This window comes from Ruditapes philippinarum, unplaced genomic scaffold (assembly GCF_026571515.1).
Source record: "Ruditapes philippinarum isolate M1 unplaced genomic scaffold, ASM2657151v2 ctg2254_1_1_1_1, whole genome shotgun sequence".
In the NCBI taxonomy this organism is placed as follows: Eukaryota; Metazoa; Mollusca; class Bivalvia; order Venerida; family Veneridae; genus Ruditapes; species Ruditapes philippinarum.
The window spans coordinates 51,710-71,171 of NW_026863611.1; the positions used below are offsets into that span (position 1 = coordinate 51,710).

Consider the following 19,462-nt stretch of genomic DNA (forward strand, 5'->3'; position numbering starts at 1 on the left):
ACCACTCGGCCATGTCGCCATTCCTTTTGACAAAATATGTTCGAAATAATTCCCCTTACTTAAAAGATAAGTTTAAACATCGATCTGTTTCATTATACCTTTTGAGGTACGTGTTACTTTGATTATTCTTTTTCCGTATTAACTTCTTAAATTCAAGAATATAGAATTCCGATGATTGCGAAAATGTTAATGAATGTTAATACCAAAAAGGAAATGGGTTTTGAAACTAAGAATTAAAAGCAGTCAATCAATGAATATACCTTATTCAATAAAACAATTAATAGAGAAAGCAAGAGCTAAAGTGGACAGTCTATCGTTATCGCATTAACACGATTATTTATCCGTATGTCTGACGTTTCAATCGTATATGTTACAAATTTTTTAAGCACTATCAGTTACCTTAAATTGGTTTGGCAAGAACTAGCTTAGTTTCAATTGAAATTTTGCCCCTTGTGGCTAAGGAGTTGCCTCTAAATGTCGAAGCATCAGAATTGCAGCTACCGTTTATCCCTGCGTGTCAGATCGTAAGAGAATGGGTTGTAACAACAGAAGTCTATGCACTCTTAGGTCCAGCAAGTGAGGTTTTGACCCTTGGTATTGCTTTAAGTTTGTAACACCCTGTGTTAGCCAAAATCATCTTTCCTGTTTTGGCACCATATGTTGGTACGCCGTCAAACCAACCAAACAAATATTCAATTAATTTTCTGGGGAAAAATACTTCATTTTTTCATTGGGTGATTACAAATTGCTTTATTTGAAAATAAATTTGAATGGTTGAAGACAAACTAAGGGAATTAAAGGTCACCTGGCTTACATTGACATTGTTTGGTTGAATGTGTGATTTCATTAGATATTGATAATGACACATTTATACTGTGATTTATACGATAAATTTCTTTGGTTGATTTATTAATTTCTTGAGATATTAGTTTTATTGGTAAAGTAATGAAAACAATTCTGTAAATATTCTTATTTTAATGATAAAACATGGAGTATTAATCACCCAAAAGTTATCTACAAGAATGCTTAGACAGAATATATTTAGTTTAGAAATAAGAGGTTAACACACGATGGCTGTCCTATGAATTATTATCCCAGTTATTCCCCTTGTTACAGTGAATTAATGATCATTGTTTATATATATACTGTATATATTCTGAATTGTTGAATAGTTATGCATTTTATATTGCAGTTTCATTTAGCAATAGTAGAAATTGTTTTGTATTTTGATTTTCTATACAAGGCGTTATTTACGATCTATAATTAAGTTTCACATTTTTAAGACGTTTTTACTGTAAAAATAATACTTATTCCTTATTCCTCTTACATCTAACAGATAATTAATAAATAGATAACTAACTAAATAAATAAATAAATAAAAGCGAGCGAACGAACGAACGCATTAATACATAGAAAAAACCAATTAGAAAGAAAATGAATATGAAAATATGAATAAACTTTCTGAATGCGATGGAAATGAACTTTCAATGAAATGGGTGAAAGTCTTCAATATCAATGCAATAATAAATGCAATGATTATAAAGTGACCTATAAAAAAAGAATGCAATGACCTATAACTGAATGCGATAAATCGTTCAAATTGTTTACTGTTTTCATTAGTTGTTTTCTTTACTATTTGGCTGAATGTGTAAAAACCCGAATTTTTTGTTATTCCGAACCTTTTAATCCTTATTTATCTTGAAATGTTTGATGGCTTGGTACATCTTAGAATTTCTAACAGTCCATTTCAAATTATGTTTAAGAGATTTCAGTGCCTGGACAAGACAGACCTGTCTCTATATTGTTAGATTAGTATGCCTAAGGGAAGTGCTTTATTGAACATAATGTACTAAGTAAACACACAATTATCATAATATAACAGTGTGCTGATGTTACTGCCACTAGCACATCGAACATGTTAAAACCGAAAATGATGTCCTTTACTAAAAATTAAGGACCGATCAGCGTGCACATCTGTACAGTCTGATATGGCTCCTTACTGTTTTTCAGCTCAATTTTAGTATTTAGATATTGAAATAGTTTAACCTTTGAATAGACTGTTTTACATTCAAGGTAGAATAAGTTTATTTATCATTTCATCATCCGCGTCTATTTTTCACATTTTTTTCTATGATCAATTGTTTAACCACGGTTTCTTTTAAAATGCAAAACAATTTGTCCATATTTTTACAAAGACTATGATTTGTCAGATTCCAACTTTTATTGAGTTATTGTTCTTTTTGTTGGGTAAAACTTAGAATATTCTTCTGAGATATACATTTAATACCTTTTATTCCTACAATAAAATATACAATGGTTTTCATTGAAATAAAAAAGCAAACAAAACAACAACAACAAAAACAGTTATAATGGACAGAAAATTTGTTTTGTGCAGCAAGAAATAAGAAAAACAATTAAAACTAATTTAAACTATACATGAAATGACTCATAATTGCGCCACAAAAATGAATATTAGTATATAAAAGTGATCATATTAGTTTAATAATAAGTTTTTTTTGTGTTTTGAATAGAAGTATTCATAATCTAAATGTCAATCATTTTAGCTGCAACCAAAGTACATAAATTGCCCTCCAAAGCGCGTCATTATGAAAAATTTCACAAAATTGCTGGGCAAAGTTTTACCATTTTCAAAGATTTTTTGTCAATGTACAAATGTTATACAAAGGGTTCCAATTTGCTGCATAAGTTCATCTCAGGGGCCACTTATTTTATCAGAATATAATTGTTAAAATTCTTCTGTCTAAAATACATTCACGTATATAAAGCGCAGGACACATTGTAATGAATACTAGTCCATTTTTAAAAAAGTATTAATGTATATCACAATATATATAGACAAGTAGCTCTCTTTATATAGATTTGAATGGGGTATGATTTTGTAAACGGTTTCTTCATATGAATTAAAGATATTTTGTTTGTAGTTGTTCTGGGAAATTATAAAAAAGTCCTGAAAAACATTAGATCAAGGGGTCACTGTTTTGACTAAAAGTAAAATATCTATTTTATTTGTTTTGCTTTTTAACAAGAACTTAAGTTATTTGATATGTACCATTGTCCTCTAACTATCGATAAGTACCGTATTTAATAAAACATGTCACATGAGTTAGACAGCTCGGTCAAGGCAAAATGTATTGTTATGCTGTCATAAAATATCTCTTTCTCAAAGAAACAAACTATTAAAGGTACATGACGTCAAATGAGTAAATTATATTTTCAATATATTATATACCTTTATTACATGCTTTTCGGTGGTTTATAGAAATATATCAGTGATATAAAACTGATAATTTCACTGTTTTAAACAGTGAATTTATCAATTTGATAATTTCACTGTTTTGAATCTAAGCCCCTTACGTTGTTTCAGTGAAATACCAGCGTGAACAGTACTGGGAACCAACTTTATGGCATGACGTTACGTTGTATTATTATTTGGCGCGCTTTTCATTCACTATTTCATATAATAAAAAGAAAATTTGTTAAGTTTAGTGTAAGATCAAAATATATTTCACCTTGTGAACCCCAAAAGTTCATATTTCACTCCTTGCTGCGCCACTCGTGAAATATATCCTTGGTGCTCACTCGGTGAAATATATTCGATCTTACACTGAACTAAACAAATATCCTCTATATCCTGCTGTCTTTCATGTATATCCGGTCAGCGTAGTTATTGTGGCCTCTTTTATCACAGCTGCTTAAGTTGTAACGTTTTTTATGATTTGTTACTTCGGTCCATTCTGAATAAGGAATCTAAGTACCCATAACTGTATTGGTCAAACACTTGAGAAATATTTTTTGGGATGAAATGTACTTTTTTACTTTTTTTCAGGCCTAGCTCTTGAATTGCTTTTGGGGACTTTACACAAGAATTAATGAGTAACATTGATAGCAATTTAGCAAAAAAAGGAACACATCGGTTGTATCAGTGTGATAAGTGCTCATATTTTTATTCCACTATATCTGGAACAAGTGGCTATTTACATACCACATTAACATGCAAAGGAACTAAAACAAAATATAAAACGTGAACTATTTACATTTAATGTAATATCGTTATTATACCCCTATGTGCTTTTAACATGCGAAAAATACTGAAGATGATACAAATATAATATAATCTTTTTATAAACATTTATATACATACTCGAAGTATAAATGTAACTCTTATACAGACCGAATAAATCATCTTTGAAACAAGTTAATATAATAACTTAGGTTTGCATTATTTACTTTCAACAAATAAGCATATAAACGAAAAACATTAACAATTCATGTATACTATTTAAATGAATGGATTTAAATGATTGTTCCAATATCAAACTATACAACAACAAGATCTGTCGGTAGAGGTCTTGTGCAGGAACATCTGTTATCTTGTCGTAAGAGCCCTGTTTTAACCAAATAAGTAAATAATATAATTCGAAAAAAAATTCATCTCTTTAAAGTTCAATACAGAATATTGTTATACTTAGCTTAGAGCTTTTTAAATGTAGTGACCGAATGAAGAAAATGCACCGTAAAATTTAACTTAACGTCCAAAATCAAGTAACGGCAAAGTATATAACACAGTTATATACTGCAGGATCATTTCAAAGTGCCTTTTGTTTCAACAACGTACATCTACCTCACCCTGCGGCTTTTTTCTAAACTTTGCAAAAAACCTTCCTAACCAACCCATCCCTTCTCATCCAGCTCCCGCGATCTTGAAATGATTGGTGGGATATTATCCATAGCGTAAACGGTATGAACAGTGGCATTTGCTTGTTTAACTTTGCTTGTTTAGGATTCGAAGTATACTAGACAACTTACAATAATGACAATTACTGCCAGAAATGTATAATATATAGTCTACGAGCTACGAGGCAAAATACACCCAAAAAATTACTTTTTTTACAAAGTGATCACTTAATTGACTTGTGGTTTCAGTATCACTAAACGATCTTACGTGTATGACTTTTTCAAGTCGTTTAACAAATACTTTAGCAAAAGTATATAATTAAATACTGTTATAAGCCAGATGTAATTGCTTAGAGACTATACAGACGATTGTCTTTACACTGATTTACACTGATTGTTTTCAATAATATTGATATTGTGGTTAATCGGTTAATAGCACTTAACGTCAAAACTAATAATTAAAACGTAATGCTAAGAGTTGTTGACAGTTTATTTCAATATATCGATTAAAAATCCACCTAAATTAAGTAAATTCATAGATATAAAAGTAAAAAGTACATTATTTATTTACTTATTATTATGGTTGTAGACAATGAAGTTACAAAAAGTGTAACTGTTGACATTAATTCGGATTTGGTTAATTTGTACATCAGTGGGAATTTAAAATTGATAATGATTGTCAGACAAATTGTCAATCATCATTATACCGAAATAGACTTTATTTGTCTTTGAATGTCTCATGTATACATTCGTTTTACATTAAACAAATTAAACATAAATTACACCTTCTCTTTTTGTTTACATCTAAAACCACGTGGTGCCATATTTTAATCCGAGAGTTTTATGAATATTCGTCGATGTGTTCCATTTGGGTCGGCGGTGAAAATCTACAACAGGATTTTTTACAAACACGCACAACTTATAACACACTTAAACACGCATAGACCTGTTTATGTTAAATTCATTTCTAAATATGCATGATGCCAGTAGAATGAGATATAAAAAGAATATTACAAGTACAGTAGGAATGCTAAATGTACAATAAAAGAATATTACAAGTACATGTACATTAGGAATGCTAAATGTACAATCCTATCTTTAAATCGTTAGAATAAAAATTCCTGTAACTGGAAATATGTTATTAAGAAGATAGTTATTGCAAATTAAACAAAGACTATCTCAATTGCCCGATATCCTTTCTACCACCGTAGCGTAATAAAACGTAATCTCGTAGTCGCCACCTTCTCACTTCCGTAGATTTTATATTCGTGATTTCGTATGTCCCAAATTTTAATGTGAATTCCACATTGAAACGTCTACATGGCATGATAAAGAATGTAAAATTTAAAAACGTATGTTTGTGCATATAGACAAAATAAGAACTTAAGTTTTACCACAAAAACATGTTTATAAGGATGTGTCTGTCACATGACGGTTGCTGCTAAATTGCTTTTCGAAAAAATAAATATTCAAGTTAGAGAACAGAGACAAAATATTCATGCAGGGGAACACCTAAAATAGATCATTATATTTTTTTCTCTTTTTTTAAGTTGATAACGTTCGTTTGTCATGGCTTGCTGTGCATGACGAAACATCTTGTAATCAAGTGCTCTGGGGCGCGCGCGCACAGACACACACGCACATTCATACACACACCACCACCACAACAACAACCACCACTTAATTACGTTTTCATGAATTTAAAAGAACTCTGTATAGTGCCCATTTGGGATAATAAACTGCACTTTGATGTTGAAGTCTCTTTGCATGTCAGTCGTTCTAAGAATATGCTTATTAAGACAATAAATTATTTTTTTTTAGCTCTGTCCTTTTTAAGCCTTTCAATATATTAATATAAAATGTATACTACAATAAGAATCGTGAACGCTCAATTCAAATTTTCAACGTTAAACGTTGATGTTTTGATATTGAACTTGTTCAAAGGGTAAAATGTTTTAATCTTCTTTTTTGGCAACGAAGATAGTCGTTGCTCTTGGCTCTTTCTTAAATCCTTTAATGTTGTCAAAACTATAAAGTTTGCATTTCTGTTCAACTTCGTCGCAATCACAGTAGCTGTAAGCAACGCAATGTGCATCGGCCATACAAACACGTCCACATTCTGTTTCGTTAACTTTCGTTTTGTCATCTACATTGTCTTCTCCCTCTTCATTCATCTGTCTTGGTGTACCTATGATATCCGTGCCTTCGAGCGTTAGGTTTTTTCTCGATTTCCCGATTATTAGTAGGGATTTCCAACTCTCATTTTCCTCTCCAGATATAAACCTATCTGTGCTGTACATGTAACAAGTATGATAATGATTGCTATAACTTTTACAAGTATCACAATAGTCAATTGCAACGCATTTGATGAGCTTCAAACAATTGTCGACGCATTCTTTGTACGTTGAAACTGTTGAATCATAGTAATTACGAAGTTCTGTTCGACCAAGCATTAATCCCGGGGATAGAGTCTGGCATGACTCTACTTCACCCCTCGAAATCATATTCTGGCAATATTCGCGTTTTGTTTTATTGATATTTCTTGCAATATGGGCGAGATTTACCCTTAATTGGGTCTCATCCAAATACTTATCTGTAAACAGCTCCTCTATAGACGCAAGTTTGTAGCTAGATGGTACTGGACTGTCCTTTACGGTTGAAGCCCAAGTAAGCGCGTCGCCGTTTGCAGGAGGTGGTGCTCCTACTGAAATTGTCTTCGTTTCCACTGATTTTGAAAATGCAGATGCCTTTTCTCTTTGTGATTTATCCATTGAAAATCCACCGCCAACATTGACTATGCCAGAGTAGCTTGCAGAGACAGCAACGTTGACTCCACTCTCACTTTCTTTTTCGTATTTTTTCGATTCCATTTTGTGCTCATATGTAAACCTAGCTCCAAAAGTAACTTCAGTAGGAAAATGGGTGCCATACGTGTCAAGAAATTCTAAGTACAAATCAGTTGAGTCGGTCGTACTTAACCTTTCTATCCAGCCAAGAAAAACGGGGTCCAGAGGGGGAGGTGACCGCTTGACTAGTTTGCTGAAATAATAATTGCAGTTGGCCGAGGAAATGATGTACACTGACTCTCCAGTAGATATTTCTGACGAAGATTTTTTGTAACCGGCGCTTGCAGAAAAGCTCACACCCCATCCACCACCACTTACACTTGCAGACACAGATAGTGAATTTGCAAACTCGTATTGTGTTTGAACGATTGTTGACGTAAACGACGTAATACACGACACGTCCGGGACCACAACAAGACCTTGTGGGACACTGTAGCGGCAATCGGCGGTTTGCTTTTTGGTTTCGTAATTGGCAGCAAATATTGGATACGTAAAGCCAGGGTCATGTCCAATTGCAAGAGGAAAACCACGCAATATATTGTAACCCATTAAAGCATAATCGATATCCGGAAACGAAAGCTGTAAGGATCCGGTTCCCCCTAGGCATTCTAGTAGATTGCCATCTTGGCGCATTATTCCTGCATCCAGATATAACAGATAAAGTTGCAATGTTTTAAAGAAATTGGGAATATACTAATGAATGGTGTATTTCACGTTGATAAGGTATTTGATATTGAACTTATGCTGTAATACATTTCCTTCTAATTATTTTTAAAGAGTGTTATGTCAAAAGTTATTGTTTCTTGCTGTATTGGTTTTTAACAAAACACGCTTGTTATTTCATAATAAAGAGATCTTTTGTCTTTGTTTTAATCATATTTATAAATAATGATATAACCTCTCAGAAATCAAGAAATAAAGTTTTTTGAAATCGGTAGCCAAGTGTGACTTTTCCTGGTGTGACTTTTCCGTGGTATAACAAAGTAAATCAATAAGATTTTAGAAAAAGAACATACCTGTAACACATTCTTTGGATTTCTGCCGGAGGGCAATCATGTGAAACAGATTTCTTGGGTTCGAATTATATATTACCAAAGGAATGAAAGCTTGCATATTTACAGACAGTTACAAATCATATGTTTATCTAATACTGTTTTTATTTGGCAACTTAAATAGCATAATATAGAGCAATTTTACAATGAACACATTACCGGTATATCACATAAGCTTTTATGAAAAGAGTAGGTCAAATTATTCAGAACCATTCTTTATCGTAAAATATTTACCAATATTGAGATAGTGTCTTTGTTTATCGTCTTTGCCTTCTTCACCAAATAAATTACCCACAAGTGGGTTGGATGACATAAGAACGTCACCATGAGCATCACCACGTAATTCCTCAGCAGGTCTATTGGATGTCGTAAGTGCATCTGTCAAATCCCTGCAATCAAGTTCTACTTAAAGGTACAATAATCAAAGCGGAAATATTGAAAACAAGCAATTTATGTTAAAGATCTGTAAAAATAAGAATAAGTAAAAAGACGCGATGTTCTAATGTATTTAATTCGGTGAGCTTAAAAGATCTTAACAAAGTGGTCTCAACTATTACACATACGAGAAGTGAAAATCATGTTTATAAGTGATAAAAAATATCACAAAAAATATCACACCAACCTGTTAATCTTTGCTTGGGAGTGTCCGAAGTAAATTAGGAAGCTGACAACAATGGCAAGGAACACCAATAAGAGTAAAAAAGTCTTGTTCTTACTTAGAAAGGTCTACAAATATATAATACCATGAAAAGCAATATTAGAAAAACCAACATAAAGATTCTTACTATCTATCTGATATGGTTTATATTAACGGATATGACACGAATGTACTAGTGTCCTGAACGGATTTGACTAAGTGGATATAAACTTTCAATATTGAATGAGTCATTCTGAAATTGTATTTGAATATCTTTAATTTTGTACGTTTGTGTATTTTGAATTTTGTCACATCAGTCATTGTAACTGATACAGCATGTGAATTTATGAAAATGAGAGTAGCTGTAAATATAAGACCTTACGAATATGACCTTTTCGGAAAAGAAATTGCTCTTTTCCATGCTTATATTTCATTATTTGATTTCACTTATCCAATGGCTGTACAAGTACTTAATTGGTAACTTGTACATATGTTTAAGTTCACTTGGTATAAACATATTTATTTAAGCTCGATTGCGAAACAAGTTCTTGCAACTTATATTAATCAATTTCGAGACGGCTTCCTGGAACCAACCAGTACGGTGTTATATGAAGAAACATGGTCGTGACCCGATTATGACTTGAATCCATGATTCCTAGATTAAGAGACAGACACCTTAACCAATAGGTAACCGGGTTCCTTTAACTCAGTTTACTTAACTCTAAAGAGAAAATTTTAAGCCAACCAATTCCGAAATAAGCCAATAACGGTTTCATATTTGTAAAACAAGATTGAAGGTTTATGGTTAATAATTATTTTTATATAACAATATTTATCCGTACCTGGATTCTATTTCCCGTACCCTTCGAACCAGGACTATCTGGAATATAAATAGCCTTAAGAATTATTATCGTCAGATTTACTGATTTATAAGAGAAACAATATGCAAATATTGGCATTTGAGAAAGAATTTCTTTTTGTTGTTATTGTTTTTGTTGTTGTTGTTGTATAGCGTCTAATTATTACATATTATTATAATGATTATTAAAACTTGTGATACAAAATAGTAAAGGTAACGCAAACATATTAAATGATTTTATGTTTGCATACCCGTCGCCCTTAGAACACAAATAAAGTTATTTGAATTAATTATATTACATTATTGTTTTTCAATTTAATTAATAAATTCACTTTGTTTTTATATTTTCCCACTCACGCAATGTTTGCTCGTAAGCTTATGGCAAAATAAATAACGGTACAGACATCTGTCCTTGCAATGTATTATGTCAGCTTTCATATTGTGCTCCTATATATTTTTTAACCAAATAAAATGATACGATAAAAAAATAAATGCATAAATAAAATTCAAAATCGGTCACCAGTCAATCAATCAAATTGAATTCGTTTATCAATCAAAATTACGTGACATTTGGAAATCCACTTTGGAAAGAAAATTAACTTTATTTCACTTACCTATAGCGAATTCTTCTCTGTCTGACATTGTTGAGTCTTCTAAAACCACCGTTTTAATGAGCACAGTTGAAACCTGTCAGTTACATTTATCTAATAATTGCTCAAAATATAATAGATGTATTGACACATGATCTATGATGGCCTCATCTGTTTCCGCTTTGATAACAATCCCCTTCATAATTAATCATAAAAGGTTTTCCTGTGCATTGTCGAAAACCAACCCTTCAGACAATTGATGTAAACTTAAAGACACTTCTATCGCAACACCTACGTGCTTTAATATATTTGTGTTATTAATTAGGAAATCAAAATTCACTATCTTAATAAATAGACGTTTAATTTTTTTTTATTGACATCAGTCAACAAAGAGTGTATAAACTCTAAATGAAATAAAACATACTTGCAAAACACCCGCTTAAATGTGATACAAACGTATTGACGATTATTTCACTGTATCAATTATAAATGAATGCATTCTTAAATGAAATTACTTAAATCTTTACACATCATTTGATCTCTTATAGAGATAGTGATGTTATATTAATATCTTTGCAAAAATGTTCATCCACTCTTGTATCAGGGCATATTTAGTTTACTACATTATCCAAAGTTGCATCGCTTGCTTCTCTTACCATACTCATCCAGAGATGTTATATAAAATGATAATTAGTGTAACATTTTAAAGCATTTTTATTTGGTTTCCTTACAAAATCCTTACATATAAATGTTCTTTTCCTTCAAAAAGTATTTAAAATGTTAAGCTCAAATGAATTTACGTTTCCGATTTTGAATGCCAAATCCGATGCATTCAAAATGCACTCGCATTTCCGGAATTACATGCAAACATATTTATTTTTGAGAAATCTATCAGAGTAGCTAACGTTAAATATTATATCACACCACCCTGCTTACTTTACATGCACACTTAATCAATTTTGCAATTGGTCATTCTTTAAATTGCATTCTTTCGGAAAGTCTTTATATTATTTTATCTAGCATAGCAACATATAGAATCCACTTATTCCTATTGAATCAACCATGCATGACCAAAGAACAAAAATAAACTTCAAGCATGTGCAACATGACACAATAACGAATGTACTGTCCTAGGATGATAACTTGAGCCTTTGTTTACATAACAAAGACCAACAACAATACGGAAAATAGGTTAGGCAGATCAATGCCACAACCTATAAAAATGAAAATAAAACTACATGTTATCATATGTCTTGTTAGCGCAGTTGGTAGAGCAACCGTGTCAGTAATGTGTTTTACCAGTACAGGCAGAAGTTCGACTACTGGTAAGACACTTGTTTTTACCTCAGAACAGTCAATTGTTCAGAAAACAAGTTTGACTTTTTTTTCATATACATACATGAAGATACCATATGAGATCGAATATTTTATAACACTGCGATCCAAAAATACAAAAACAAAATAGAATATGAATAAAAAATATATATATACTATAAAATATATATGATAAGAAGAAAACAAAAAGGAAAACGAAAAATTAATAGATAAAAATGCTAAAAAACAGAGCAAGAAGAAAAAAACTGTGGTTATGAAACGGCACTACTTGGGGTTCGAACCTATGAGTACAAAACACTAAAAGTTACAAAAATTTCGATCTACCGGCAGAGCCATAACGGTAATACACGAAGATACTGTAAGAATAATGCTATATAGTATAATTATGTAAGTGTTTACTTTTATGATATCGGATAATAATCCAGATAACCCCGTTTTTGGACTTTCCCATGTACCGTTAAGACCAAATTATCATCCTAGGACAGTATCACATTTTGGTAAATAATTGTTCTTAAAATCTAAAATATGTAAAACATGTCAATACATTGACTTGTCATTTTAAACAGTAGTAACATGCCTATTATGCCAAAAATATATGTTTTTAAAAGGTTTTTTGTTGTTGTTTTTTTATACCAGTTTATAGTGATCAAAAGTTACTCATTGGCCATTTACTATTCATTTCTTCTAATGCTTCCTGACACTTTAAACAGTTGCAGTAATTTAATGTTATGTGATTTGATGCACAATGTATCTTTAAAAACTGAAAATATTTAGCTACTAGAAAATAATTGAATCAAGTTTATGAAAAATAAATCGTTGTCACCGTCCTACTTTTAGAATAATCTGCCCCTGAAAGTAAGTTATTGCCCTTACGGTCATTTTCAGGAAGTGATAACTCAAAATCCAGCAGCTTTATGTCTTATTTCATTTCAAATCATAAATTGTTATTTTATTTTTAATCATGATGCAAAGTTTAAAACAACATTTTGCATTTTTTATTAGAAAGAGGTGATTTATTAACCCATTACCGCATGAGCATTTTGTGGAAAATGGCTGTTTTCATCGAAAAGTACCCCATTACAAGTTCAAATTGCTATAAAACTATAAAACTGCTTCAATACTAATCAAACTTGGCACAATGCTGACTGGACCATTGTCTTTGTAACAACATGCTCAGTCTTAAATTTTCTGTTACCATGGAAATGAGGGGATATCTCAAAATTGCCAAACAACACTTTTTGCGTTGATTTTTTTCCTCAAAACTAATTTTAAAATGCTGCAACTTCTCAATGGATTGAGATAGAGTCAAAGGCTTCTCAGCGTTGGTTACATGTTACCTTATATGATTGACCTAGGGTCAGTTTTAGCCTCTCTTGAAGTCCAAAATTTTCTTTGCGATGAGGAGGGGGGGGGGCTACCGCCCCTTCAAACCCCCAAACAGAAGGGGGCACATCCCCTTTCTGACAACCCCCTGATATATCTTTTGGATTGGGGGCGAGGCTAAAAAAGTAGTCACCTTTTTAAACTACATTTCTTAAACAAAAGCAAGTGTTGGGGCCTAAATAAGGCAGTTTTTTCACTATTTGAGACAAAAAAGGGGTAGTGAAAAAGGCGTTAAAAGGCGTGTACATATCGGGTAATGGGTTAAAAGAAAAGTTTGCTTCATTAAAATAGACGTTATGATTTATTTTAATCATGCAAAGTTTAAGAAAATACCTGCTTTGCCTATGAAAGTAGATGTAAATTTCTTTTCAAGTTGAAATTTAATGAATGAGTAATATAAACCTGGCGTAATAGTGTGAGTACTCTTTGGTTCTGATCCGCATAATGAACGTCGATAAACGTTTCTTGTGTCACAAGTTCCCCTGTTATCTGTTTCTGGACTGAACGATGGATGGGAGGTTTGGAGTTTAACTGCTATTCCAGGTTAGAGCTATGTATTCATAACATTTCATTTTCAAACAATCTTCATGACTGAAACTTATCTAAAATAACAGTTTGCATGAAAACAGATTTTACAGCAATGCATGCCTGGTTGTTGGAATCTTTCAATTCACCCCAAATAATCATCTACTTAAAAATCATTAATACTCAATAAGGTGGAATGAAGTGAACTCGATCTTTATCTTCTGTTTCTTCTAAACATATAATAGAAATGGTCTACTACATGACGATATCTGAGGAATTCCTATTCCTTCTTAATAAGTTATATATACAAATGTTTATAAGTTATATATACAAATGTTTGTATACCAAATTGTTTTATCCCTCTGTATTTACATATAAATGTGTTGACATCAAAATGAACAAAATATCCGAAGATCTACAAGAAAGTAGAGACAATGTCCTAATAGATGTGTTTCTAATGTTGCGTAACAGTAGTCGCTCTAGACCAGTCGGCAGTCTCTATTATCTGTTGTGACTCACTTTTAAACTGTACCATAGAAGGTCCAACGCCACGGACTGAGTCTTCACATATGTCTCTATTTTGTTTCTTATAACAATATTTCTAAATTAAAGCACGTATGAAACTATTTCTATCTGGATGATTAAGTTTATATTGATATGATAATCCAGTTCTGATAAATGTGAACCTTTTCCTATGGACATTTACATATTTCACTCAGACGTAATAATTGCAGATCGCAGCAACGTCGAAAATGATAAAAACCATAAGAAAACCGATTTTTCCATTTCACCGTTTCAAATGGAACGTTCGGCAATGAGTCTAAAACAAAAGGAAGATTTTATTTTGGTACAATTGTTCCGGTGGAAGGCCGGTCTGTTTTCAGTTTGACTTCCTGTAAAATTTACAGGGAAGCACTGAATATAAGAACAGTTTTCATTGGTCATTTAACAATTATTACAAAATGAAATCTGGGATTCCATTGGCCTTTCTGAAATAATATGTAGAGGATAGTTCTAAACTAAAATGTAAAGGATAGTTCTTTCCATAATGAAATAAAACTAAAAGGATAGATAGTTCTAAAATAAAGTACACAGCACAGTTCTTTAACTTTCTTTTTAGACTGCTGAGAATTCTTATATTTAGAGAGATGGTGCAACTAATGCAGAAATTTCACTATTCCACTTTTCATCACTAAACGTGACCTCGAATTTAAAGTTGATATATGGGAATTCATTTCGGTCGCGATTTCTTCCTACATTTGTAATCCTGTGATCTTTGTAATCCTGTGATCCATTTGACTACAGACGCTGCATTTAAAGATACGAAACCGCTTAAAATATTTTACATGAAAATCAGATTGCTGGTAATAGCAAATCAGGTAGAGGACGTGGTCGTGGTGGTAACTCGTCACGGGGTGGAAACTCTGGGACATCAGTTCAGAATAGCTTCGCGGCGTTAGGAAGGGAAATGGATAGGGAGATCCAGCCATTTCGGCTCTGAAGTAAATAGTGCAGACAGTGACTGTACAAATAGTTTTGTTAACAGTTCAAGTTTCAACAGTTCCATAAGTAGTTTTAACAGTTCCTATAGTTTAAACAGTTTAGAAGAGAGTCCTGATTCTTTAAACTCTTCAAATATGGAGGACAGTTTTGTAAGTTTAAATTACAATGTTCAGGGAGAACAGCATAATGTAAATAAGTTAAAAGTATATTATACAAATGCAGATGGACTATTGAATAAATTAAATGAATAAGTTGTCGTAATATCAATACACGAACCGGACATCATAGTAATTTCTGAAATGTTTCCAAAAAATGGTGATCAAACAAATATACACCCATGTGAATTTAAAATACCAGGTTATAGTACATTTGTTGGGAATATTACAAAAAATTGTAGGGGAGTTGTTATTTATGTAAAAGATGTTATATCGGCTGAGAAGTGTGAAAACTTAAATGAGATGCCTTTGAAAGAATCCTCTTGGTGCGAAATAAGAATAAATAAGAAAGAAAAATTGTTGATTGGTGGCATATACAGAAGCCCAAATAGTGACAATGTAAACAATGACTTATTGTTAAATTTATTTACTCATGATTATATAAAGACACATAAAAACTTGGTAATTGTCGGAGATTTTAACTTCCCGGACATAAATTGGGACTCCTGGTCGACAATACATAATGAAAACCATATATCGTATAAATTTATTGAAACATTGAGAGATAATTATTTGTTTCAACATGTATATGAAAATACACGTTATAGAATTGGGTACAATCCTAGTTTGTTAGATTTGTTATTGACTAATTCAGAGGGACTAGTCAACAACGTTAGATACGGTGATAAGTTAGGAGCAAGCGATCATATCAGTATAACATTTGACATTATGTGTAACATTGATTTTGAAGTATCGTTAAAACCTCGAAAAAATTATTTTAAGGGTGACTATAACTTGTGTAGAAAATATTTGAGTGATGTGGATTGGGAAGTTATGCACAACTTTAATGTTTGTGAATGTTGGGAATATTTTTTGAAACAGATAAATTATGTAACAGACAAGTTTATTCCTTTTAAAAAGGTTAGCACCAGGCATAAACCTAGGTGGATGGACAACTAATGTGTAAAAATGGTGAAAAGAAAGTATCATGCTTGGAAAAGGTTTACGTACAGTCGTTTATACCAAACCTATGAATAATATTGTAAAATTAGAAATAAAGTTTCAAAGGCAGTGAGATATGCAAAGAGGAAACATGAGAAAGGAATAGCAGATAATATTAAGACAAATGTAAATAACTTCTGGGGTTATGTAAAAGAACAGACTAAATCAAAAACGGGAATTGGAGATTTGAAAGATATAAATGGAGACATAATAACAGATGATAGTAGCAAAGCTGAAGTTTTAAATGACTTTTTTACATCCGTTTTTACAAATGAAGGTGATTCAAATATGCCAGTTTTTGAGAGCAGAATTGATTCAAATGAGTATATTGATATGGTTAATCTAAACTCTGAGAACATTTTGAAACAGTTGAATTCTCTAAATACTTCAAAAGCCGCAGGCGCAGATAATTGTCATCCTAAGTTTTTAAAAGAATGTGCTTATCAACTATACATGCCTCTACACACGTTATTCTCAAAATCATTACACGAAGGAAATATACCTAATGACTGGAAACTAGCAAATGTGACTTGTATTTATAAAAAAGGACAAAAATCTGATCCTGGTAACTACCGTCCTGTTTCATTAACTTCTATTGTATGTAAAATGCTGGAGCGAAATGTTAGACAGGGAATTATTGAACATTTGAAAAGGCATGATATGTTGTCGGATAGTCAATTTGGATTTAGGGACCATAGAAGCACCATTTTACAGCTATTATCAGTATTGGATGATTGGACTGTAGCTTTGGATGAAAATTTACAAGTTGATTCGGTTTATTTTGATTTTGCTAAGGCATTTGATACGGTTCCCCAAAAACGTTTACTTCATAAACTTTCAGCATATGGCATTACAGGGAAATTGCATCAATGGATTCAAAGTTTCTTTTAGATAGAAAACAGCGTGTTGTAATTAATGGTAATATATCCAAGTGGAGTAATGTTATTTCTGGTGTACCACAAGGATCAGTATTAGGCCCATTATTGTTTGTTATCTTTGTGAATGATATTCCTGAAGCGGTTAAATGTGTTTGTAGACTTTTTGCTGATGATACAAAATTATATCGAATTATGAGAAATATGTCTGATCAACAATTACTTCAAAATGACATTAATACACTATGTAAATGGAGTGACGACTGGTTACTCAGATTCAACTCTAGCAAATGTAAGATAATGCGGATTGGAAACAGCAATTTTGATACAAAATACAAAATGAAAGATAACACTGGTATTGATGTTGATATTGAAATCATTGACAAGGAAAAAGACCTAGGTATTAATTTTGCGTCTAATTTGAAATTCGATGAGCACATCGGTCGCACTGTGAATAAAGTAAACTCACATATCGGGTTGCTGAAAAGAAATTTTGTTCACATGGATAAGAAGCAATTTTTGTTATTGTATAAAGGTCTTATAAGACCAATCACTGATTATGGAAATATCATTTATTACCCTGTAACAAAGAAAAATAAACAGCTAGTGGAAAATACCCAAAGAAGAGCTACAAGAATCATCCCTGAACTAAGAGGACTCACATATGAACAAAGATTAAGGGCTTTGAATTTACCAACTCTTGAATACAGACGTCAACGTGGAGATATGATACAAGTTTTTAAACTTATTCACAAAATAGACGATTTTGACTATGAAAAGTTATTCAAATTATCTGTTACAAATCATGAAATCCGAGGACATATTTATAAATTAGAAAAGTTAAGACCACTAAAGGCAATAAGACAAAATTCCTTCACTTATAGAGTCGTAAACGAATGGAACCTACTTCCCAGTGAAATAGTTTTATCAAAGAATGTAAATGAGTTCAAATCTAAATTAGATAAACACTGGCAATGGAAGAGATTTAAAATGGACAATATATATTAGATAGACCAATACCGGAGCGGACGACACTGAAAACGGAACTCGAGGGGAAGATAGTCCGTTAGGGGACTAATAAAGTTTCCCAAACATCACAAGGTATCACAAGGTATGTAATGAATAATTGTGGCTTTTCTCGAAAATTAATGAGCCAATTCGGTATAACCTCCTGTTTTGCTTTCTTTTCTATTTTATAGTTTGCCATTCAAAAATACATAACCAAGCTTTTATCACTTTTATTATTTTGATGAACTGTGAAATAAAGACCCAACGAGAAATGGCATTTAACTGACTAACAAATATCTATATACATGTATTTGAAATTAAAATACGTTTATTTGAAGTAACGTTTAAATAACTAATTGAAAAATAAATTATAATCAAAATAAATCACTAAAACGTATCATATCTTCATTTTTCTAGATTGATTCAGAAGGTAATAAAGAAGGTCATTATTTGTGTTTAATTTGTATGCGCGTTTAATTTATAAAAATGTGTCTTTGAGTTTTAGGGAACAAACTCAAAAATTTTAAACCATTTCTTCTTGTGCAGTCGTATCAGATATTTGTTAAAGAGTTAATTCATCAATACTCTCGAAAGATACACATGATACAAAGTAGCATAAAGGGAATACAAAGTAATAAAGAGAGGATACAAAGAAATAATGTAAAGTAAAAACAGGAGATAAAAAGTAACAAAGTGGACTTACAAAGGAATAATGTAAAGTAACAAAGTGGAGATACAAACAACAAATGAAAGATACAATGTAAAAGAGTGAGGAACTGCACGTGTGTGGTTGATGTGTTTGTTACCTTAAAATAGAGAAGAATAGAATCCCTAAAGAAGAGAATCAACACGGCAAAATTGAAAATGTTGCATGCTTGGTTTGTTTGTGCCTGTATATGGACGGTACTGGAAAGTGCAAGTTACCGTCCACGCCTAAGCAGAATTCAACATTTAAAGCCGCATTGTTTAAAGTAAATCAGCATAACGGAAATAAAGA

The 19,462-nt window shown here is 31.9% G+C and overlaps 1 protein-coding gene across 1 annotated transcript; it reads right to left on the reverse strand.

The window, feature by feature from the left end:
• Window positions 1-4,045: 4,045 nt before the first annotated feature.
• Window positions 4,046-10,862, reverse strand: LOC132722693 (uncharacterized). The gene is made up of 5 exons (XM_060707215.1): window positions 10,704-10,862; window positions 10,073-10,110; window positions 9,216-9,319; window positions 8,828-8,982; window positions 4,046-8,179 (listed from the first exon to the last, which is right to left on the reverse strand). The coding sequence occupies exons 1-5, from the start codon at window positions 10,729-10,731 to the stop codon at window positions 6,651-6,653; spliced, it is 1,854 nt and encodes a 617-aa protein (XP_060563198.1). The 5' UTR covers window positions 10,732-10,862; the 3' UTR covers window positions 4,046-6,650.
• Between the last annotated feature and the right edge of the window lie 8,600 nt (window positions 10,863-19,462).

Bases quoted from the DNA above. Each gene is read 5' to 3' on its own strand.
- LOC132722693 (XM_060707215.1), bottom strand. From the start codon at position 10,731: ATGTCAGACAGAGAAGAATTCGCTATAG. The intron at 10,111-10,703 runs GTAAGTGAAATA...TTTATATTCCAG, and splicing joins CAGAGAAGAATTCGCTATAG to ATAGTCCTGGTTCGAAGGGT. The intron at 8,983-9,215 runs GTTGGTGTGATA...ACTTGATTGCAG, and splicing joins TCCCAAGCAAAGATTAACAG to GGATTTGACAGATGCACTTA.